This window comes from Chlamydotis macqueenii, chromosome 5 (genome assembly GCF_036417535.1).
Source record: "Chlamydotis macqueenii isolate bChlMac1 chromosome 5, bChlMac1.mat, whole genome shotgun sequence".
In the NCBI taxonomy this organism is placed as follows: domain Eukaryota; kingdom Metazoa; phylum Chordata; class Aves; order Otidiformes; family Otididae; genus Chlamydotis; species Chlamydotis macqueenii.
Genome location: NC_141560.1, coordinates 23,753,957 through 23,777,959, shown reverse-complemented (window position 1 = coordinate 23,777,959; position 24,003 = coordinate 23,753,957). Strand labels below are relative to the sequence as shown.

The 24,003-nt window shown below is 39.5% G+C and overlaps 1 protein-coding gene across 2 annotated transcripts in view; it reads left to right on the top strand.

Annotated features, from left to right (window-relative positions):
- Nucleotides 1-24,003, top strand: part of NRXN3 (neurexin 3) — a 1,051,320-nt gene that overhangs the window by 776,988 nt on the left and 250,329 nt on the right. For both annotated transcript variants that reach the window (XM_086748180.1, XM_086748181.1), the window contains one exon: nt 8,335-8,516. In XM_086748180.1, coding sequence (XP_086604306.1) covers nt 8,335-8,516 — 182 coding nt within the window. The remainder of the gene's footprint in view (nt 1-8,334; nt 8,517-24,003) is intronic.

The following is a 24,003-nucleotide window of genomic DNA, read 5'->3' as shown; positions in this document are numbered from 1 at the left end:
TTGTTTGGTGTGATCTGAAGTAAGATAGGAACAGGAGGAGTAAAATAAAGATTAGGATGACAATGTAGATGAAGTTTAAGATTGAGGGCAACTGGATGACGATTTATAACTGGAGAAGGATGAATAGCTGCTGAAAAGACTGATGCCTTGGCAAATAGGAAGGGCAAAAGGAATGGAGCTGGTACACTACTTGAAACTAGTGCTGTTAATTTATTTATTTTAATCATAAAACCATTTACAAATTTTAAATTAATTCAGGTCATTTCTCTCTTGATCTCTTTTTTCCTCCATTCTTAATTTGTTTGATAATGGTAGCTGGATATGTCATCATACATCTAATGTAACAGCGAGGCAGAGAAGCTGTATGCAGTGCATTTAGTGGACAATACTCATAGGAGTAACTTTAAAAAAAAAAAAAATCACAGAAGCTGGAAACAGAAAACACCAGTTAGGTCATCTCTAGACAATTTAGATGTTCCAGCACACCTACGGTTGGACCCAGTCCAAGTGATTTCAAGTAATGAAGAGTCAGATAAATCATCCATGCTATTTGGGAGTATATTGCAAAACTAGGTAAAAACTTTACCTGTTTTCACCACTGTTGTTGTTCTTAATGCATATGGACACTGTTACATTTCTTTGACTGTCCTCAAAATATTCTTTTGTCACTCTTTGAGTCTTTTTACTCCTAAGAAATTAATTTGGAGTTGCACAGCATGCATGGTCTATTTGATGTGACCAGAAGGAGTTAAGTTGGAAAAAAACTGTCAGAAGCTTCATTTTTTACTCAGCCAGTGCATGCCCTTTTGACGGTGTACAGGTATCAGCCGATGTTTTATTGCCTGTGTTGCCATGTGATAAACTTTTGGGGAGCAATAGATAGTCAGAAGCCATTTTAAAGTTCTGGTGCTCTTTTCTGGTTTGTGCAATCTGTATCGTTTGCTTTAACTCCCCCTTAGAGCTGGTGTTCAACACATGGCTCGTTTTTCCCAAAGAGTGTAGCAAGCATAAATAAATAAGATGTTGAACTGGCTGAATGATTTAAAGCCTGAAGAGCTATGCCACTGTTGTTTCCCTGACTGGAAACTGAGTGTTCAAATGTGCAGTTTACCTTAAGTTCTGAACGTATGGGAGAGACCTTAATTTTGGGGGCAGCAATGAGATTAATCTGATCAGATTTCAGGCAAAACTTTGTCTATTTTATCAGTGTTTTCTATTAGAATAGAAATTGATCTTAACAGCTCTTTCTTGTTGCTTTGTTCATCTCCACTTCCTAGGGCAGAATAGCTCTCTGTATAGCATGTTTTTGGGAACTGCTTTTTCATTACATGACCAAATAATCATGATGCTTCCTACTGCAGCAGTTTTTGTCTCCTTACTGAGTTTTTAGCAATATATGCCATCTCTCTTCTCACTTGCTTGCATGTCAGTATTCTAACTTGTATTCCTTTACTAGTGCCTTTTCTGGTGATGGAAATAGTAAATGAACAGTAAATAGTCCAGGTACAATGAGATAAGGATCACCATTACTTACTTTTTTCTTATTTCTATGTGTTTGTCAAAACTTCCACCTTTTCTTATTGAGAAATTTTTGAATGTCTGCATAAACTATCAGGTCTCTGTTATTTAATTACCCCTTTAAAGGGCTGCTAATTGCAGGTGCTAGCAAGGTTTCCTTCCTGATGTGAATTTGGTCTTGCTTTGCACATGTAACCTAGGGTTGTGTACAATCTGTTACTGATTCCATCCTTTGACAATATTACTTCTTGAAAATAAACTAAGTTTCAGTTTCCTGCCAAGAAAGAAGAGCAAAATGCCATCATCACAAATTTTCCTGTAGTTGAACTGATGGCTTCTTGTTAGAGAGCAGAAGGTTATGATTATTAATAAACATGGTAGGACCTTTACACCAGCATATGAAGTACCCCAAGAGACTCATCAGAACTACTGGACTAAGCAGAAAATATAGTAGGACCATAAAGTAGGCACAAAATGGAAGGTGGAGGGGAAAGTCCAAGAAAAACAAGCAATGAGTAAGAAAAATGCAATGGGGTTCTTTTGTATACTTACCAGTCTTTGACTTGAAAAATTGTGTGTCTTCCATTTCTCCCCTGAGGAATGTAAAAATAAGTTTCCCGTCCTTTTGCAAAAATGTTAAGTAGTAAAACAATATCTGCACTTTAACAATTCTATGTGAGAGAATAAAGACATAATAATTGAGGAAAAGGCATATGCCTTATCTTGCATGTTGTTTTATGTAGGAAGATGTTGTTATTATGAAGTTTACAAACCTCATGGGTTTTTTTGCAAATTACCACCACAGTCTGGATATTTATGTTTGTATTGGGTCATGAGTGGCAGGGGGCTGCGGAGCACCCAGTGTGGGAGGAGGCCATGAACTGCACTGTGCAGTCACAGCCAGCTCTGACATGGATGAAAACAATCCACCAAATACCAGAACTTCAGCCTGTCGGAGGAGAACATGGTACTGCTGCTTGGACAGATTTAAGAAAGGGCAATAGCTACTGAGGGCAGGAGACACGGAGGTGGCATGGGAGGGCTCATGGGAGGATACATGAAGGAAGCGGCGTGCGTGGGGGCACCAAAGGAGAAACAGGAGGGGACACAGAAGGTGGTTCAGGGAGAAGCAGGTGAAAGGGGACATTGCAGGGGACATGCTGGAGATGCACTCTTTTGAAAGGAGGCACTCTGTGTTGGATGAGGCATGCCTCTGAGGGGACTGCAGCCCAGGGCAGGAATACTCCCAAAGGAACTGGGCACTGACCTGTGCCAGAGCATGGACACCCTTGAGAGGACTGGGGCCTGTGGGAGGCCCACGCAGGAGCAGGAACACCTTTGAGGGGCTGCAGCTCATGGGTAACCCATGCTGGAGCACAGGAGGCAAGAAAGAGTCAAGGAATGGTGGAAAGAAACCTCTGTACACTGACCCTGACCTCCTGCACTGCCTGTTGTCTCACTACAACCCAGAGGGAAGGGAGACTGGGAAGGTGGTCTGCAATTGAGCCTGGGGAAGGGGAAGGAAAGGAACTTTCCCTAAGTGTCTGTTTAATTATTTGTTGTCTTTGTTTCCCAATGTCTGAATCAGTACTTAAAAGTGTATGTTAATTGTCAATAAAACCAATTCAGTGAGATTACCCCAGTTGAGATTATTTTGCTGGCGACATTGTTGTCATGAAAGGATGTGGGACCGTGGTTGTAAATTTTGGTGTTAAGTAATTATTGTAGCTTTTTAATTGACCTAAGTTCCTCATAATTTCCATCTTAAAGGTACTTTTTAGTTGTAAAAATCTGAACTGGAGCATTCGTAGTCTGTTAAAGTCATACTTATATAGCAGTGCATGGTTGCTGCAGTTAACCTTTCAATGTATAAACATTCTTATAATACCTGCTAAATGCTGCATTTTCCTGGCCACAGGGAAATGTGTGTGTGCTGTCCTGTAACTGAGGCAAAGCAAGCTGTTGATGGCTTAGTAGATGCAAATAGAAAATTTGCAATAGAATACTAATATGGGGAGATTCACAGGATCCCTAAGGCACAAAAGAAGTTACATCTTCTGCAGATGTGACAGACTTGTTTTCTGCTGCTTTATAGGATTAGTTTTAGGCAGGATATAGCTGCTGCAGTTGTACTATTTTGATTGAAGGATACTCTTCCTTAAGACAGATTTTTGAAGTCTTTGAGCAATGATGAGGAAACAGTGATAACTGATCTAAAATTATAGGTGGTGGTGCCAACTGCAACTAAATGTTTCTTAGTAAAACTCGGTGGGAGGCTTTATTTGCTGTGGCTTCTGATGTTGTTTATAATTTTTCTGTTAGGAATTTTCCATGAGGAGTGTTTGCCTCAAACTATTTTTGACTGAAACTGAATAATCAGACAGCTCTGTCCCTGAATATATAGCTAGCAAATGCATTATTTGGCAAAGCTAGATATGCAGACTTTAAGTAATAACATTGTCATGTATGTTGCAACACATGCATCTCTCTGATGTTTAAATCTCTAAACACCAAAGTTGTAGTTACAATTTATGTCATTTCTGGGAGAAGTCAACTGCCACTCTGCCGAAGTACAAGTTTATGAGTTTATAAGTTTTGTGTATGCTAAACATGTAATGGTGTCCTAGTAGCTTAAATCTGTAGGGAATGTTCCCTCACACCAGGTGTTTCTTCACTACTTTGAGCTCCCAATGCTGACCAAATTCTGCGCACAATATCCCAGTACAGAAGCTGAACATATTCTGTTCCCATTTGTTTCACATATCAGTACGGTAAATCTGGCCAGGGCACTGTGAGAAGAGGGATTTCTCAGAGCTGACTGGGGAAATTACTTTGTGTGCTTGTATCTTTGATTATTTTTTTTCTTCTTCCTTTTTTTTTTGCACAGTATAGGTTGAAGTCAGTGTTCTATAGTTGAAGAGGTGAAACACTAACAATAAATACAATGGATTTAATCAGTACCTCAGACTTCTCTATTTTCAGGGCACAGTAGGTGTTGTATTTATTGAGGGAGGTACATAACTAAACCTTGAACAATGAGGAAAAACTAAATATCAGGCGGTCGCTTGTTAACAGTGTATTATCCATTGTCTGTCTTGAATGGAAAGTGTCTTGGAAAAAAATGTGCTGTTGTGTAATAAATAGGTCTGTTACAAACCTTAGGTGCAATGAGAATATCTCAAGCTGAACAGACTCTCATTTCATCAGCTTTTTTTTTCTCTCTCTTTTTTTTTTTTTTTTTTTTTTTTGAGTTCTTCACTTGGTCTGCAATTCTCTGCAACACCACAACGAAAGGATAGTTATCTATTTAAGATGGGAAGGGACTGCTGGGGGTTAACTAGTCCAACTAGCTCACTCACACCAGCCAACAGAGGCCAACTCACAAGGCCAACCAGATAGAGTTGTTCTGGTGAAGCTGAAATCTCCTTTCCTGAAGACTGGAGTTGTCTTGTTCAATTCTCTTGGAGTTTCAGACTCCATAAACTCATAGTTGCTGCAGTCAAATAGAACTTTTAAGTCTAGTGTGTTTGCATTTTGGGGAGGGATTTTGGAGGTGTTTTTTTGGGGGTTTTTGTTTGTTTGTTTGTTTTTTTTCCCCTGGGTTGTTGGTTGGTTTTGGTTTTTGGTTTTTTTTGGTGGTTTTTTGTTGTTGTTGTTGTTGGTTTTTTGTTTGTTTTTTGTTTGTTTTGTTTTTTGTTTTTTTTTTTAATAATCACAATGTGGTAGTAACTCTTATTATCCTTCCTCTTCCACTTTTACTTGATGTCTGCACCTTGTGTTTTCAGACTGAACTGACAATTTTGTTCATAATTTGGGGAAAAAAAAGTGATACTGGCAAAACGTTGATATGTCACCTCCTTCTAAACAAGGCAAAGTGTGTCCTTGTTTGTGTATTCAGCTACACACAGGTAAAGCAAGTGGCCCATCTCTCCTTATGCAGATAATTCTGACCTGGACAATAAGAAAACAACTGCTGGCCACCAGGCTTCTGTTAACAGGTTAGTTTGGGCAGTGCTGCTCTGGTTGTTGCATCTGAATGGTCTTTGTGCACAAATCCAAAGTACTGAATATCTTCAAGTTAGGCCTGGAAGCGAAATCTGTGTTTTGTGAGGAGAAAATGAGCTCTGTTAAGCACTTAAGTCCCATGACAGGCCTATGAAGACATAATTCATTCTAATTGGCGCTCATAGGAGCACTGACATGCTCTACCTGCAGCCAAATGGCTCTTAGAGAGGCAAAGAAATCATCTGTCTTCATAAATAGTGAAGAACTCTCTTCCAAGCTTGTCTTTGCTGCTGAAGGGCTTGATAACCAGTATGAAGAAAAGGTGAACTTGCAATTCAAGTGAGAATAATTTTTGAAAGTGGATTTTAATCTACGAAGCCATCAACAATGAGTAAACCCATCTTGTTTTACTTAACACATTGCTATGCCTTGTTTTACTCTGTAATGCAAATACACACAACTTTTAAAACTGAAAAACTGGAGGAGGATATATCCTAGTTTATAGTGGCTGTTGATATACCTGTGCATGGGGGAAATACAAAGATAATTCACTACCCAGTTATCTCCAACTGTCACTCTTGATCTGTAACCAAGAGGTTACAGATTCACTTGGAGATATGTTTAAACACGCAGACAAACAAAACTCCTTTCTGCATTATTTTGCAATAGTCATGCCCCCTCCATCCTGAGCTCTCAAAGCTGAGTGAGGAGATAGAGTTCAGTCTGTAAAATTAATCTTTCTGAAACTGAAATGATGTATGTGCACAGTTCCAGAATGCCAATGTGCTTTTTTGTTAATTCAGAATTATGAGTGAAATTTCCTGTCTACCTCTGATTTCAGACACATTTGTTTGAACTTGCTGAGGGCATATTCTGGTGGGTATGCACACACTTAGAAGGAAGGAAATGTGGATTCATTTTCACTCTGTCATTGAGTCAGCTGATCACAAATAATTTCTGTTCTGTGTGCCTGAGTTTTTAATGTCTGTTTTGGTAATGGTTGCTGAGATGTCTAGAAGCCTCTTAAGCAAGAGTGAAGTGTATCAATTATTTCTACTAATGTCTAGTATTGATTTGAAATTCAGGTTGTAAAGAGCTTTATTGGAGCTGCAGCTTTGTAGGCAAGTGTAGAAGTTACCCATGTATGATCCCACCTGTTTCTGTATCTAACTACATTTACTCTGTTTAGGGTTGCTTGGTACATGTTGCTGGTTGGTATAGGGTGGGGGGAAAAAAAAATCATCAGTTGTAGTTTCCCTCAGATTAGAAAATGTACCCAGTAATTGCCTGTACTTTCTACAGATATTTCATCCTTGATGCAGTAATGGGAGCTGGTTATTTTTGCTTACTATTCCGTAGCTTGTGACCTGTTGTAATAGTGCTCAGAAAATGAGGTGCAGTAAGTGGCTGAAGCATTGAGAAGTGTTGTTCCTGGCCTGCATATAGATTTGAGTCTAGGACAGCAATTTTAGCCATATTTTCCAAGAAGCTCAGGGGCTGATTTTATAACTACTGAGTTATAAAATCCTGCTCCTAGCTCAGAATGTTGAGTATAAGTCAGGATATGAGCTCTGAATGCTTTTGCTTCTCAGCTTCCTCATCTGTGACGATAATTCCTCACTTGCTCAGCTCATATGGCCCTCGTGAATGTGGGAGGACAGTGTTCAGCTTAAAAACAAGGTCAAGGAACAAATTCCCAGGCTCAATGTAAAGACAAACAGTGCTGGAAATATGTGGACTAGATATGCAAAAGTCTTAGGAAGTGTTGAGAAAAGGATAGTTTCCCATTGTGTGTGAATAGTCTTCAGCTGAAGGTAAGCTCAGCCTCAAGGACAGCTGACAAATATTCCCTTTGAATCCCCATATAAGATGGAATCACATGCTTCTGGAACAGATGTATTTTGTTTTTTTCCTGTCTATCAGCATTGTCCTATCTGGCATTGTCTGGGATATTAGCACTAATAAGATCATTCATTCTTGATAAGATCTTGACTTATCTTTATTTAAATGCTGCTTATCTTTATTTAGGAACTAATAAAATGTATTTCATCAAGTTGTGTACAGCAGAAATTTGTTGAGAGATTTACTCCTTTAGAGGAAGCTTGCTTTTTTTCCTTTATAGTTCCCCTGCTGTGATGTGTGTGGAAAGACGAGATGTTCTGAATAACATACATGCACACTTAGATTACTCTCTGGAATTGTTTGCGAGTCTTGAGTCCATGCTCATCTGAAAGATGAACTTTCCATAAGGAGAAAATTATGTTGTTTGTTACCAAGTCTAATGGTGCAAGGCTAATGGTGAAGGAACAGATATGTTTTGTCTGATAAAAAGCTGTTTCACCTTCATATCTCCTTCCATCGGAAAAAGTGTCTAGCATTCCAGAGCAATTGCTTTACAAAGGAAAACTTGCAATTTTATAGAAGGAAGAATACACGAGAGGTTGGAGAGGGCAGTCTAAAGCACTACTTCATGTGTGTCTTACAACATATGGAATCACTTCCAATATCAAAGACAGCTCACAATGCCATTTGTCACAAAATAGAAGGATTTTAGTATGTGTTGTCCTTTCTGTTACCTGATTGAGTCTGGAAATATATATTTCCACTATCTACTCTCTTTTCCTGGAGCCTTCTCTGTGTGCTATCAGTAGCCTGGCCAGCAAGAGACATTAATTTCACCCCTTTAACTAACGAAAGCATATGCTTACTTATGTTCTTCCTCTTAAAAGTCATAGCATTATTATCAGAGTTGGCAAATAAATAAATTAAATGGATAACTAATACTTCTTTCTTTTGTTTTGTATTTTGTAGCTGGTGCCACATATATATTTGGGAAGAGTGGAGGTCTCATCCTGTACACCTGGCCAGCTAATGACAGACCGAGCACAAGGACAGACCGTCTTGCGGTGGGCTTCAGTACAACAGTGAAGGATGGCATTCTTGTTCGGATTGACAGTGCCCCTGGGCTTGGTGATTTTCTGCAGCTGCACATAGTGAGTATGGACAGACCCATGCCTATGCTGGATGTGGGTTTCTGCTAGCTGAATATGCATTTGAAGAATACAATTACTCTAAAATAGCATGCGTCATACTCTGCGCTTTCTATATCTTCAGTACTCATCAAATGAACCTGCCTTAGGTAGTTCTTTAGGGTTTTGTGGAATTACTGGATGGGACGCACAGGGAGCCAAGTCTTCATGCCAGAAGAAAGTGGGATGGGGGGAGGGGACAAAACAAAACAAAAAAAAAGCCTTATGAGATTCAATAGCACTAGGATTTATTAAAAAATTGTCGAAATACTTTGTGGCAGTGTTAACCTACTGTGGAATATGTACAGTCCTGAATACATCAGAACTTGTGCTGGAGAGTATTACTATTCTCAAAAGGCAAAGAATGCAATGGAGTGATAGGATTTGGTTGTTTTGGGTTTGTTTGTTTGGTTGGTTTGGTTTGGTTTTTTTCTTCCCTTACTGAGAAAGTTAAGCAAGAACTGAACAGATCCTCAAGCTGATAACTCATGCTTGCTTTAGTGGTATAGTTCAAAAGAGTAAGAATTTGATGTTAGCACAACATGGCTTTGCAAGAAGAAAATAGACTTTGTGAGAACAAATATTAAAGTAGGGAAACTTCAGTGAAGGTGGCTTTGGGGAGAGTTGAATTGTTTGAGAAAATGAGAACACTAGAACTGGAAACTGTTGCAGTTCGTTATTTTATGTGATGCTTTGGGAGGAGAGATTGTTTGCTTTGTTTTCCTTTGCAAACAAAGTAGCCAGGAAGTTTACTGGAGGCAGGCATCGTTCGTGTTACTCAATGCTCAGCTTATTTCCAATGTTTTATGCGTTAATTTATAGTGGAAGGGGAATGGGCCATTTGCAGGTTTTGAATGAGCTGGGGAGTTGTTGACATTTCACTGGAATTTGAAGATATAAGTAAACAGCAGGAATGCCAGAGGTCAAAACAGACCTAGTGTGAATGACTGAGAGTCTTAATCTGCTGCAGGAGTTTGCCATGTTCAGAATCACATTGAAGCATTGGGTGTGTTGCAGGGCGGCTCTGAAACATGGATCAGGGCTAGTACTCATTGCCAGCATTTTACGTAGTTTTATTTTGAATTTTATTGTGAAATTCTGATTTGTTTGAATGGGATAGAATATGACCTTGAGCCATTAGACCATCACAAATTCTGGTTTCTCTCTTTTTGTGGTACATCCAGATATTTAGTTTGTGTTTTGTGCTGGAATGAAAGTGAGATGAAATCCTGGCATTTTTCTTTTTAAGAAAATACTTCTTACTTTCTTAAAAAAAAAAAAAAAACAACAACAAAAAGAACCCCAGAAGACTCTGTAAAAGTGAACAATTTTAAAGCCTAATGAGCAGGAATTCCATAACTCACATTAAGCAAAAGTGGATGGATATGTTTGAGCAACAGAATGTATATTCTTCAGATGTTATAATACAACATGTGTAAAATGCTATCAGTTAGCTGGAGAACAGTATACTTGGCATGCAAGGAGAGGTGCAGAGATATGAGTTTGTTCAGTCTTAGAAAAAGAAGTCTAAGATGGGATCTTGTTCCTCTTGATGGCCTAATGGGATGTAATAGAAAAAATAGAAGTCAGGCTCTTCTATGTGGCAGTGAGTGGAAGGAAAAGGGGGAGTGGACACAAGTACAAAAAAAAAAAAAGGAAATTTTAATCATAAAATAGTTTGGGTTGGAAGGGACATTCAAAGGTCATATAGTTCAACCCCCCTGCAAGCAGGGACATCTCCAACCAGATCAGGTTGCTCAGAGCCCAGTCCAATCTGGCTTTGAACATTTCCAGGGATGGGGCATCCACCACCTCTCTGGGCAACCTGTTCCAGTGTTTCATCATCCTCACTGTAAAAAATTTTTTCCTTATATCAAGTATGAATCTACCTCATTCTATTTTAAAACCATCAGTCCTTGTCTGATTGTAACAGGCCCTGCTAAAGAGTTTCTCCTTGTCTTTCTCGTAATCCCCCTTTAAATATTGAAAGGCTGCAATAAGGTCTCCCCGGAGCCTCCTCTTCTCCAGGCTGAACACCCCCAACTCTCTCAGCCTGTCCTCGTAGGACAGGTGCTCCAGCTCTCTAATCATCTTCATGGTCCTCCTCTGGCCTTGCTCCAACAGGTCGACGTCCTTCTATGTCCTGGCTGGGGGCTCCAGAGCTGGACGCAGTACTCTAGGTAGGGTTTCACAAGAGCAGAATAGAGGAGGAGAATCGCTTCCCTCGATCTGCTGACCCTGCTTCTTTTGATGCAGCCCAAGATGCAGTTGGCCTTCTGGGCTACAGGTGCACATTGCTGGCTCGTGTGGAGCTTCGCGTCCAGTAGAACCCCCAAGTCCTTCTCCTCAGGGCTGCTCTCGATCCATTCTCCACCCAGCCTGTATTTTTGCCTGGGATTGACCCAACCCATGTGCAGGACCTTGCACTTGGCCTTCTGATCTTCATGAAGTTTTCATGGGCCCACCTCTCCAGCCTGTCAGGGTCCCTCTGGATGGCATCCCTGACCTCCAGTGTGTCAACTGCACCACATAGCTTTGTGTTGTTGGTGAGCTTGCTGAGGGTGTGCTCAATCCCACTGTCCATGTTGCCGACAAAGATGTTGAACAATACTGGTCCCAACACCGACCCCTGAGGAAAGCTGCTCATCACTTGTCTCCACTTGGACATCAAGCCATTGACCGCAACTCTCTGAGTGCAGCCATCCAGCCAATTCCTTATTCACAGAGTAGTTCATCTGTCAAATCCATGTCTCTCCAGTTTAGAGATGAGGGTGGTGTGTGTATCAAATGCTTTGCACAAGTCCAGGGAGATGACATCAGTTGCTTGTCCCTTATCCATCAATATTGTAACCCCATCATAGAAAGTCACCAAATTTGTCAGGTCTGATTTGCCCTTAGTGTGAAGCCATGTTGGCTGTCACCAATCACCTCCTTATTTTCCATGTGCCTTAGCATACTGTCCAGGAGTCTGAAGAAAGGAATCTTCCTTTCTTCAAAACCTTATATTTCCGTTAGGCCATTTTCAAGTGTTAAAAGAAACAAGGTAGTGTGGATCAAATTATAATAGAAATAGGGGATAAATTATTTTGGAGATCAGACCTATGAAAGCAGATTAATCTGATAATATTTCTTTTTAAATGCAGATACTTAAACCATAATGCAAATTGTAGGAGAAAGAGAAAGTAGGTATTAAAACACGGAAGACCAATGTTAATATAATTTCTGTGTATTTAGCAACTTGACTTTTTCAGGACCAATTATAGTTATAACAATAATAATGAAAGTGACAGGGATTTTCCTGGATGAGTATTGGGGAGACCACTACTTCTGGGGCCTTTCTCGGTATTCCCGTCACAGACTTTATTTTGGATGCTGTTTAGTGGATTCTGACCTTTTTCACAATTCTGAGTGTTCTGTTGGTGATAACAGGTGACAGAAGCCACCTGGTGATCATTGTTTTCTAATGTGCATCACTAAACTAAAATTTAATCCAAAAGTCATAGTATAGGCTATGCTTTATCAAGATCTAATACTATTTTAAAGATTTTAAAAGTGGCTTGCACTGCCCTAAGGAGATTTTTTTTTTTTTAATAGTTTGCCAGCTTGTTGAATATCATGTGTATTCTGGAGTGTTCATTATAATATCTTTCTAGTTGTAAAATTCAAAGTCATAAAAAGATATCTTATTACAAGTTTATATTTACTTTTTTAATTTACATTTTTTCTGTTTGGATTCATTTTTTTAATTATAAGTCTTTCAGATATTGTGGAAATTTATTGACTAAGTTGTTTGTTTTCTATGACAAAAATTTACAGCCTCTGAAACTATTTTCTCTCCTGACTTACAGTGAAGTATAAACTTGCTGCCCTGTGAAAATGGATGGCATACCATCCAGATCAATGTCGTATATGAAGCACAAAGTATTAGTGACCAAACTGTAGCACATGGAATGAGAGTGTTGTTGTAGCATCAAATCCCTCCTTAATGAGATTTTTTTTTTCCTGACAATTCATTCAGAGCACCAAGTCAAAACCTGTACCAGAAAACTGCCTTCCACAATGGATGCTTAAAAGAGTACATGCACGAGTTGTGGTTGAATGTTTCTATGTTCATTCACCTTACACTACCACACCTATTTTGTGATTTAGAACATCCAAAAATCTTCACAGAGATCAAACGTGGAGAGGAAGAGAGCTGCAGGTGATGATATTTGTCATTCTTGTGATAACTATGGAGACAGAAATCACCCGTCCGTGTGCACTGCTGGTTTATTCTGCAGTCTTTTGTTTTGATGTGTATTGTAAACTGTCATCTCACCTCTGACTGTTCAGAATGATGTTGTGGGACTGGACCAGTTTCTGAATTGCTCGTAAAATATGAACTCTACTTTTGGGCAAAAATGTTAGTGATTTTGGGAGGAGTTATGCTTAAGTAGACCCAAGCTAATGGAAATCCATCACTTAGCACCAGGCTGCAACTGAAGCCTACAGGATTTGACGTAGAATATTCCAGTTTTTAAGCAATAAGAAAAAAGTCTTCCGTGAGTTAGAGATCGCATTGCTAAATGAGAATGAGCATACATGGAAGAAGATGTATGTGTACATTTGGTCAAATTTGTTCAGTTATACTGTGGTTGGGCACAGTCTGCGTTTGCGTTTTATGGTTGTAAAGACTGTTCTGGCTCTGTACAAAGTCTCCTGGAGACTCCCTCCAAAACTTCGTTACTGCGTCATCTGAGCAGATCTAGAAGTAGAACAACTGGAATCAGGAGAAAGGTAACTACAGAGGGTATATGATGAACTGAATATCTTAAGGGCTAGACTGAGATAACAAATGAAGACAAAATATAACAGGAGCTTGCGTTCTACTTTTCTATAAGGAAAATCACCTTGATGCAAAATCCTTTCTTAGGCCAAATTCAGAGTGGCCATTGAAAGGGCTACAATTTTATACCCAAGTAGAAATAAGAGGATTTCCTTAAGAATAGCCTGTTTCATTTTGCAGGCAGTAAGCCATGAAAAAAAATAAAAGTGGGTGATGTGTTTTGCTTTTTTTTTTTTTTTTTTTTTTTGAAGCTGCCTTTATTTTATGTATGGAAACAGTTTTCTCTTAAAGTGTGTTTTTCATCATATTAGACCTCCTTTTTAATTCTTGTAGAGAACTCTTTAGTATGTTAGAGTTTAATTTTTGTGAGCACAAATAATTTCACTCCACCATATCTTGATCTTGTTTGCATTGATGTGGTTTCAGAATAGTGCTATTATTCTTAGCTTTCAAGGCTTTAAGCCAGTATAGAGTAAGTCTTTGAGTTTGATACAGTTCTTGGGAGTATACCAGATGTGGTTAAGCATCCTGGGCTGCATCAAGAGGAGCGTGGCCAGCAGGTTGAGGGAGGTGATTCTCCCCCTCTACTCTGCCCTGGTGAGACCCCACCCGGAGTACTGCATCCAGTTCTGGAGCTCCCAACATAAGAAGGACATGGACCAGTTGGAGAGGGTCCAGAGGAGGGCCCCGAAGATGATCAGAGGGCTGGAACACCTCTCCTATGAGAAGAGGCTGAGAGAGTTGTGGCTGTTCAGCCTGGAGAAGAGGAGGCTCCGGGGAGACCTTATAGCGCTCTTCCAGTACCTCAAGGCGGCCTGCAGGAAGGATGGGGAGAGAGTGTTCAGTAGGGCCTGTTGTGACAGGTCTATGGGCAATGGTTTCAAAATAGAGGGAGGTAGATTTAGATTGGATATTAGAAAAAAATTTTTTATAGTGAGGGTTCTAGTGCACTGGAACAGGTTGCCCAGAGAGGTGGTGGATCCCTGGAAACATTCAAGGCCAGGTTGGATGAGGCTCTGAGCAACCTGATCTAGTCAGGGATGTCCCTGCTCCTTGCAGGGGGGTTGAACTAGATGACCTTTGAAGGTCCCTTCCAACCCAAACCATTCTATGATTCTATGATCAGTGTCCAATAAGCAGTTATCGGTTCCAAAGTGTTTAATGCCCATCATGTCTCATTTCATTCTAGAAACAGTAAAGAACTGTGCACATTCCTCCTAATTATGTTTATACAAATTATGAGCCTCTACAGTTTGGTATAGAATATATATTCAGTGAAAGAGATTTTATACTGGAGCATGCTAGTGGATCACCAGAAGGTGAAGTGAGGCAGAGGCTTGTTTGTTGAAGAAAGAAATTGTTTACTGACTGGCTGGGTATAGGAGACAACACCTTGTGTAACACATTTAGCTGAAGAAGTCAACAACTAATGAATGAGAGTGGCTAGACTGCTTACTGGTAAGGGGAAGGAATTAAGATGAGCTTTCAAGCAAAAGATATTGTCTGGATCCTCAGAAGTTCTAAAAGAACAGGCTGTCTAAAGAGATTTTCTACCAAGACAAAATCTAGCAACGTACCTGGGGGAATACTCTGCGGGTCTCACAAAAGTGTCACGTTTTGATTCTGGACGAGAAGAAGGCCCCCTTGCGTTCCAGCCGACCTCAGACAAGTCTGGGAGGCTAGGGGCGGCTGGACTGACCTCTCACACACCGGAGCGTGGTTTTGTTCGTATTCTCGGGAACAGAATTAAGACTCAAAACGGAGTCAAGTGCCAGGTAACTTTATTAACCCCATAAGAAGTTTGTAAATGGGAGAGAAAGGAAAGAGGGGAAAGCGTTTCGGTTGTAATAGCTACCATCACGGAGCTGCGGCGTCCTGACAGTTCAGTTCGCTCAATGGGACGACGATCCGTCCGGTGTTGGTCGTCTCGATGTCAGTTCAGTGGATGTGTATTCCGGCAAATGTGTATTCCATTGAATGATTGAAGTGTAGTGAAGTGTAGGAGTGTAGAAGTGTTGAAGTCTCGAAGTGTAGAAGAAGTGTCTAAGTCCAAGTCTAAGTGTTCCGTTGGAAAAAAAAAATGTTTCCCTTTTTATGTTGGTTGTTTTCATTGTATTTCGAGAGCTGGTTTTCCTAGCCGCACCCCTCACCTGGTGGTGATATGCATACCTATTACCGGGCGATATGCATGCCCATTACCAGCTGATATGTATCTCTGGGCGTGCCGGGGCGTAGGGCTAGATTTCTTGGAACCAGCTCTGCATTCAGGTTTGCAAAACAACAGAAGTTGCCTTGCAAGATAACGGGAAGCCATTGCTCGGGTGGTGGCCTGCTGTTTCAACAACGTTGAGACAGATTTTTGACAGTCTTTTACAAAAAGCTATCTGAATGTAGCTTTCTGTTAGGGATGATTCTCTGGCAAAGATTTCTGAATGTAGTGTCTTTAATAGGTGCAACCTGAGGATTAACGTACACATGAAGACTTGAAACCATGACTGCTAACTTTGCAGGCAACATAGCAAATGAGCTTAATGAGTGAGTGGGAGAACTGTTGGGATTTAATTTTAGTGTATGAAGATTCAGCAAAGTCTCTCTTTCATTTGTTCATATATATCTCTTACAAACATTTATAGTTGCAGTTTGTCAATCCTGGAAATAAATCATTGACACAAAAAAAATTAAGCATTAAATAACTGCTTGCCAGTTATGTCAGGTTTATAGAATAAAGAAACTGTGGCAAATGTGTAAGACTTCAGCATCGTTATTTTGCCTGAGGGAGGCTGTATCTGAATGAGCCTCAAATTTGAGGTATGCACGTCAGTGGCTTTTTTGTCAGCTGGTGTAAAATTGCCCAAGATCCTGATTTTTTTAATTTTTTTTTTTTTTTTTTTAAAAAAAAAGGAAGTGTTCTATTTAAATACTCTAGGATCCTGTCCCAAAATGCCCTTAGTTTTTTTCTGTCCTTTTCCAAACTCCCTGGGTCTACAAAGTCCCATGTGTTTGTGCATGCTGCATTTATTGTTCTATTTAAACACTCAAGGATCCTGTCCCAAAATGCCCTTAGTCTTTTCCTGTCCTTTTCTAAACTCTTTGAGTCTACAAAGTCCCATGTGTTTGTGCATGCTGCGTTTATTGTTCCCTAGAGCACAGAAGAACTAGTAAAGGAAAACTAATTTGAAGAAAATGGACCTTCAGTTTTCAAAGCAGCTTTAAAACATGCTATTGTTACTTCTGTTTTTATTTTGAAAAGGTGATTAAAACCCCATTTTTAATATATTTGAACTAGTCCACATTTGTGCATAAGAATGATTTTTATCTACTAGCTCTCAGGAAAGAGTCTCTGTGGTAGGAGATCATGAGTTGAGACTAAGCCTTTGAAGGTTAAGGAGCTTCTCACCCCAGCATGCCTGTTTATAGCTGGCACAATTAGGCACTATGCCCCATCAAGTTATCTCAATGACCTTTTGAGTTCAGTCCCTGCTTTGTTGCCAGTGTCGGTACCAGGTGTATGAATGAACGTAAGCAGCTGAATGCAACGGTGCGGGAAATAGCACGCTGATGTCCTGTGGCTAAAGATGATGGATTTTAGATCCCTAGCTCCATTCAGGCATCGTGGAAGCTCAGTACTTTGATGCAGGGATTCATTAACTCCTCATTCAGCAACAGTTTGTGCATGGATCCTAGTGCTTTCGCTGTTGTTATTGAAGGTTGTAAAGCTGATTAGAGATATGGAAGAAAGAGCTGGTAGGGCAATGTTAGCATGAATGGTAAAATTGCTAGATGGACCACAAGTTACCCTGATTGGTCAGAAATCTGAAAATCATATTGGGGCTTCAGCGCTGCAGAACAACTGAGTTCTGCTGGACAACAGAGAGTGAAAACTAAGAATTGGAGGAGCTGGAGGAAGAGTCAATGGGAAGTTACATGGGTGATTTTGTGAAACCTGGCTTAGAGAGATGGGTAACCAAATACACTACCTTTGCTGATTTAAAAGACAGGGCTTTGCTGCATCATCAAGGAAGCAGACTTCTACTAAGATCGTCATGATTTGGTATAGTAGACAGACTTAACAGCGTTTTTTCAGAGTATGCACTTGTCCATTTTAGTGTTGTACATCTTGCAAAGTCAGGCCCTAGTACTTCAGTGTAAGTGCAAAAATAAAAAACACACTCCTAATTAGAAGCAAAAATCTTAATGGACTTGCTTATGTGAGAGACTCATCCCTAAATGTAGAGTGTCTGTTTAAAATGTTCTGAAGCTTGAAACTTGTTTAATTTTTCAAGGTTTTTCTTAGGGTTTGTTGTGGTTCTGTAAATTGCTATTAGGTGTTAAATGATCAAATCTCAGAGTATCTCACAGTATCTATCCAAACACCCTGTATGGTAATAAATGTGATCTTATTGCTTGTTCTTGTACACTGTATAAACAAACACTGTATTTTGCTTAGTATTTATTTTACTCTGTCCTATGATGGTAATGTTTATGTAGAATAAGTCATCTAGGGCTATATTATACATCATATTTTCAGTAAAACTGGAGCTGAATTGCCTTTACTGTTTTGCAGTACTTCCTCTTAGTCTTTCAGAACTAATCATTGGGATTTTCACATTTTGTCACACTATCTTGTCAATGAGTGAGTAAACAAGGAAATACTGGGACTTTTTTGGATGCTGAGAAAATTTAGATTTTGCTGCTTAATGTTTTTCTTTTAAATACTAAGTCCAAAGGAGTGAAATAGTGTGGGCTTTTTTTTCCAGCTGGGTTAAAGAAAGAAACCCAGACAATTTCCAGTTAAGTTCCTACTTTGAAATAACAAAGACCTGAAGGAGGTAAGTGTGAGGTTTTTAGTGTTCATTCTGAAAGGGACTAAAATCTCTTCTATTTGTAGATTCTAACAATTGGCAATATAGATTTTTTTTTTTTTACTCATTAACAAGAAGCACAAAACTTACAAGTTTGTTCAGACCAACACATCTTACTTCTGTATGCTTGGATAAATTGCACTAATAGATTCCAAATTAAATATGTTCGTAATTAAAGCCTTTATCACCTTCTCTATGGTTGCATCAAAAAAGTAAAATAAAATTCTCGATCTTCATATTAATGAATAGCAGAAGGGTACAATTATAACTCACTGCACATTCAGACATACTGAGTACTACTCAAAAGCAATTAAACAAGGACAATTGTGTGTTTTATTTACCCTGGCTTGGTATCTGATATAACCTTCTCATCAGAGGTTAACAACTGTTTGGTACTACTTCAGCTACAGTGAAATGCATTGTTTCTGTGTTAAGCCTCTAGGAAGAACATCTTAAACAGGAAAATATTATTGAATCTTACTAGAAAAACATAAACTTGATCTAATCCAAACAACGTTACCCTTTTTGCTATGACTTTAATTTTAGAGGATTTCAAAACTCAGTGCAGGGAAAAGGTAACTTGATCACTGATAAGCAGCTGACTCCAAGATGAAAATCAGCTGTTCCAGAGAATCTGAAGGGCTAGTCCTGCACACTTTTACATGGGAAATGACAAGCAATGTTGCCTTTTCCTATTCTACCAGGGTACTGTAGAGACAATTTAGAGGAGAAAATGCACTGAACTGGAGTTTGGCTAAATCTCTAACATCCAAGTTCTGGTGAGTTTCTCTGACCGTAAGTTTTCAAGAAAGGGGCACAGTTCTTATTCAGAAACATTGCCTTTACAGTTGTAATAATGCCTGAAACATTTAACATATGCATTTAACTTTAAAACAGCTATACGGTCACAGTACATCACAATACTTCCTTGTAGAAAGGAAATTTTATAGAATGAGAAAATTGAGGCCTTAGAGATTAAATGATGTAAGTAGAGCTGTTGCTTCAGGATCGGAGCTGGCTGGCTCCAAATGTTCATCTTTTCTTAAATCAGAAGGCTTCACAGTGCATCCTTCTCCATCCTGAGAGAGTGGTTCAATACCAACAGCTGGGAGAGCGTAGTGCCCCTGGGAAGCTGCTGTTGCCAACATCTCCTGCTATTGCCCATGACATCTGAGGACCAATTTTAGAGCAGCAGGTAGTGTGTAATGTTTTTGTTGTTGTTGCTTTTTTTTTCTCTCCATTTAAATGCTGATGTGGCCTCAACTTGATTAGCTTGTGTGTTGCTGGGATCAAGGCTGAAGTATTATTTGTGCTAATAAGCCTCTCTCGTTAGTTAACCTTTCAGTGCATAAAGCATGATTGAACTGAAGCCTTCCTGCTAGTCTGAAAGGCTTTTATGTTAAATAGATGATACAGGCATTTTTCTCTTCCATCTCCTTATGTAAAAGAAGTGGGATGGGAGAGACTGCAAACACATACTCTGAAACCCAGTTGAAGTAAAGCTTATGTAGTGTGAAAGTGCTCTCAAATATCTTAGCATATCTTTTTTTTTTTTTCTTTTCTGCTACATTTCAATTCCTGGTGCTTTGTTTAAGCAATTTGCAGCCTACAGAAAGAAACTGACTGCCTCATATAACTGGTGTAATTTGGGCCACTGGAAAGCATCGGCTAAGCATGGTTTTGCCTGTACCTGATAACCAAGTAGATTACTAGCTCTGACTGTCCAAATTTACTTTTGGTGCACACAGCCCATTTTTAGCTTATTCTTTATTCTTGTCAATTACTGATGTCAGGAGTGTGGTTTCTGGAAGGTAGGCAATAGAAATCATTAAGCATGACAAAGAAAAGTATCTTATACTGACTCAGGCTTCCTTTGCTATCTTATCATGTATCTGTTATGCTATTATTTTTAGACAATCTCGTTTGAAAGCCCATACCACACACAGGATTTCAGGTTTTGGGTCATATAAAACCCTTTAGTATGATGCTACTCAGCCTTAAAGAGATGGGATTAATCAGTTCTGTCATGCTTCTAGTTTACTATTTTAACTAGCAATAGGAATGAGACCCTCTAACTTTGCAGGCATTTCCCACTTGTTTAAGGAGAAAGGATCTAGTCTGTGGTTTTGGGTGCATTGCGAAGACAATTTTAATGACCATTCTTATTATCTGCAGGTCATCCTTTCATAAATGATATATCATATTCCAAATATATTTACAGAAACTTGGCCCTCAATGGGCAATGATCTTTTGGTATAATTCAGGTGGGCAATACATGCTGCAGCATTGATGTAAATGTATCTCCACAACACACCAGAGAGTTTAATACAACCTCTCAATAGTAGCCACTGGATCTGCTTGTATAATGAGCTGGGCAACACATAGACAGAAATTGGGACTTGCTGAAAGGTATTTAAGCTGTGCAACTAGGAGGATGTCAGGGAGAGGTAGGGGTTCCCTTTGGATGCTGTTTTCTGGGTGGTGTTGTATCAGTGTATTGAAGAGTTGTGGTGGAAGGATCATTTCAAGAAGCAAGTCTGGTCATGTTGAGTGTGTAAGGTTATACTCCACCGGCATCCAACATCCCAGGGAGTGTGAGACTGTCAGCACCTTTGTGTAGATAACAGTTTTACGGAACTATTGTATCCAGTCACTGCTAAGGCTTGATTTTGCACCCTTACAGTTTCAGGAGTATTTTACAAGAGGAATTGAGTCCATTGTTCTGTTACACTGGAAGGATTTTTCTGTCATGTGTTAAAATCTAACTGTACTGATTCTGTCCAGTTGTGAGACTGGATAATTTTCTTCTTACATTTATTACTTTAAATAACTTCTACGTCCTTACATGTGTGAGTCTTCTCTGTTTGTTTTTTTTTTAATGCAGAAATGTAGTTCTTACTGTGGTGCCCTTGCACCATATTCTTGTTTTATCTCCTCTGTCTTTTCTGTGGAGAAGGGAAGGAGGTTGTGGTTTCTCATTTATATTTCTTTAAGACTTAAACTTGTGGGAAGGCAAGTTAAATGTCGTCCTCCTACAATGGTTACTGTTAATTATCTTTATTTTTTCAAATGAGATTAACTTCATTTTGATTGGAGTCTGTAGGAGAAAGCCATATAGTTCAAACATCCTTACATGTTAGAGAACTGTTTTGCCTGAAACAGATTTTAAAAAAATCTTAATTGGTTTGTGTTCTGATCAGAATTTATTTGTGTGTAACAAACGTGTTTGTTTTCTGATGGGAAAAATCATTGTTTATTTCAGAGCTTCACAAATGGATGAGGTTTTCAAGGTTGCTGGTTTTCAGGTGCATCGTAATTTAGGAACACAGGACAGGGAGGTGACTATCTAGGTCATCAAGTTCAGTCCCCTACTCTCATAGGCAATTGCTTCCTCTTTTCTGGCTGTATCAGATGTACCACATCCCTTCTGGTTTTCTGCTTCTGCTGTTTCTCTTGAAATGCTGTTCTAAAATCAAATATTTCCCATTATTTTGAATTTTAACTTATTTGCAATCAATATGTATTCATTTATGTCAGTTTACCCTCCATTTGTTTTGTGCTAATTTTGTCCTTCAGCTCCTCTCTGCTTTTGCTGTTTATCTATGAGTTGTATTTACAGAGGATTGTATTGCCTGTGCTTTGGGTCTTCTGGGCTTCTGTGCAGCACAGTGGGACATCATGAAGATATCCCAGGGCTAATGGAAATTCAAACATACAAGTCCACAAGTTGCAGCTGCAGGCAGGTTTCACTGCTTCTGCACCTGAATGTCCAGCTATGTTCAGGAGGATTTATTCGCTCAGCTGCAGCACCAGATAAGAATTACTACTTTGTTGTACACCCAAGTTGGGTCTTTGCAAGCTGTGTTGGATATCTTTGTAGCGTGTGTTTGGTTCTGAACTTGGTTGGCTGTATACACTTAGCTCAGTGAGTCTGCACACAGATGTCATCTGATCATGTTTGTTTCAAAATTCTTCTACAGCAATAGTGTGGTCAGTTTAAAGGATGGATTCTCAACCAAAGGATTTAAGTTCCCTTCCAATGTGGTGTTCTCTATCATAGCATCAACACTTTGTGTATGTAATTCTTTTCTCTGAAAACTCTTATTTTTCCGTTTTTCAGTGGCAGCTGGTATTAAATGATGATGCTGGGTTAGAACTGAGAGGGGTTATCCTCTGGCTTCCTATTGTCAGTCTAGGAAATAAGCATTTTGACACATTAGATGACATGTTGGCTCAGTGTATAAAATCTGTATCGGAGAGGACATATATGATATGTAGTCTGGAGCCTTACAGTGATTCCCAAGTTAGTTATTAATGGGCTTGTGAATGGAGAATGGTAAATCTGGCCTTTGAGATAATTGAAAAGATGTCACTTGTAATCTGAGCAGCTGCACTGAAGGATGATTGCTGCTCTTTGGGGACAGAGAGTAATACCTTCTTGCATACGATTTTGAAGCACTGCACCCAATATTGATCTACTTCAGCCATGTCTTAACATCCTTTGATCAGCTCCACAATGCATTTCCTGCATGCACTATTCCTATTCCCCTCCTCTCACAAGAGCTATTTGTTAGCAGACTCACTTAATTTCCTTGATGAAAAATTTAGGTTGCAAAACTGACTGTGAAAAGAAGTAATATCTAGGAAAATGAGAGCTTTCTAGAGGCACAGAGGAGTATATTGCCTTTAAAAGTGTTGAAACAGGCAAAAAGATGGAATGTGAGCTCTTTTGCCCGCTCCATTTACATATTACGTAGTGCTTTCAATATTGTGTTCCATGTCACTCCTGGTCTCAGTGTGACACGTCGTTGTGACCCAAGTGCTGATAATTCAGTAGACTTCTTAATATTGCTACAGTGAGATGTACATGGTGCTTGATTCTCATTTCTTTGTTCTTTGAATAAAACATTGTTTTGAGCAGAAGTGGCAAATTCTAGTTTTTAAATTACTTTAGAATATATCAGTTGTTATTTTTGAGGCAATTTTTTATTTCCACAGAGGTATTATGACTGCAGAATCCCTTCATTAGCATTCATGGAGTTGTGCTAGAATTTGGCCATGATGTGTGTTCCCCAGTGCTCGCTGAAAGAAGTTCCTGATTTGGGGCTCCCCATGAAAGTGGTGCCGAGCACTGACGATAGTCATTGGATAACTTGTTCCTTGGACACCAAAGAAAAAAATTAATTTAGCTTCTTACAGAAGCTTCTTGCCTCTCATGCACTTCTGTGTCAAAAGCCACCCTTCTTCTGGAAGGTTGAGTTGTGTTGCTTCTTTCCTAGATCTGCTGATACAGTAAGTGGTTTGGGTTTGGGAGGTCACTCCTGTCACCCAGGCAAGGCCAGGTCCAAAGGATGCATTTGAGCTGCTGAGCATTGTTCAGTGCTTTTTAAGAAGTCCTTAATTTTTAATGTTGATGTGTTTTCTGGACTGTAGTGCAACTACAACAAATTCTTTTTGCTTCCTGCCTATTGGAATAGGTGATAAGTTCCTGAAACCAGGAACTTATGGGGTAGGAGGAGTTCATCTGCAGGGCTGTGCTCTCTGGTGGGATTGTTGCTTTCTGTCTTTATCAAGTGTGAGGCCTGGTGGCATTGCCTGTCTTCACTTGAAGTATATTTTTGCCAAATGGAAGAGTGAAGGGGAGAATAGTTGCTGTTGTTACTTGCCTAAAATGAGAACAAAGAAAATTACTCCCTGCATAATTTGGGACTTTTGTTTTATATCGCCTGGACTAAAGAGCCTGTGGTCCACTTCACTGTCAAAC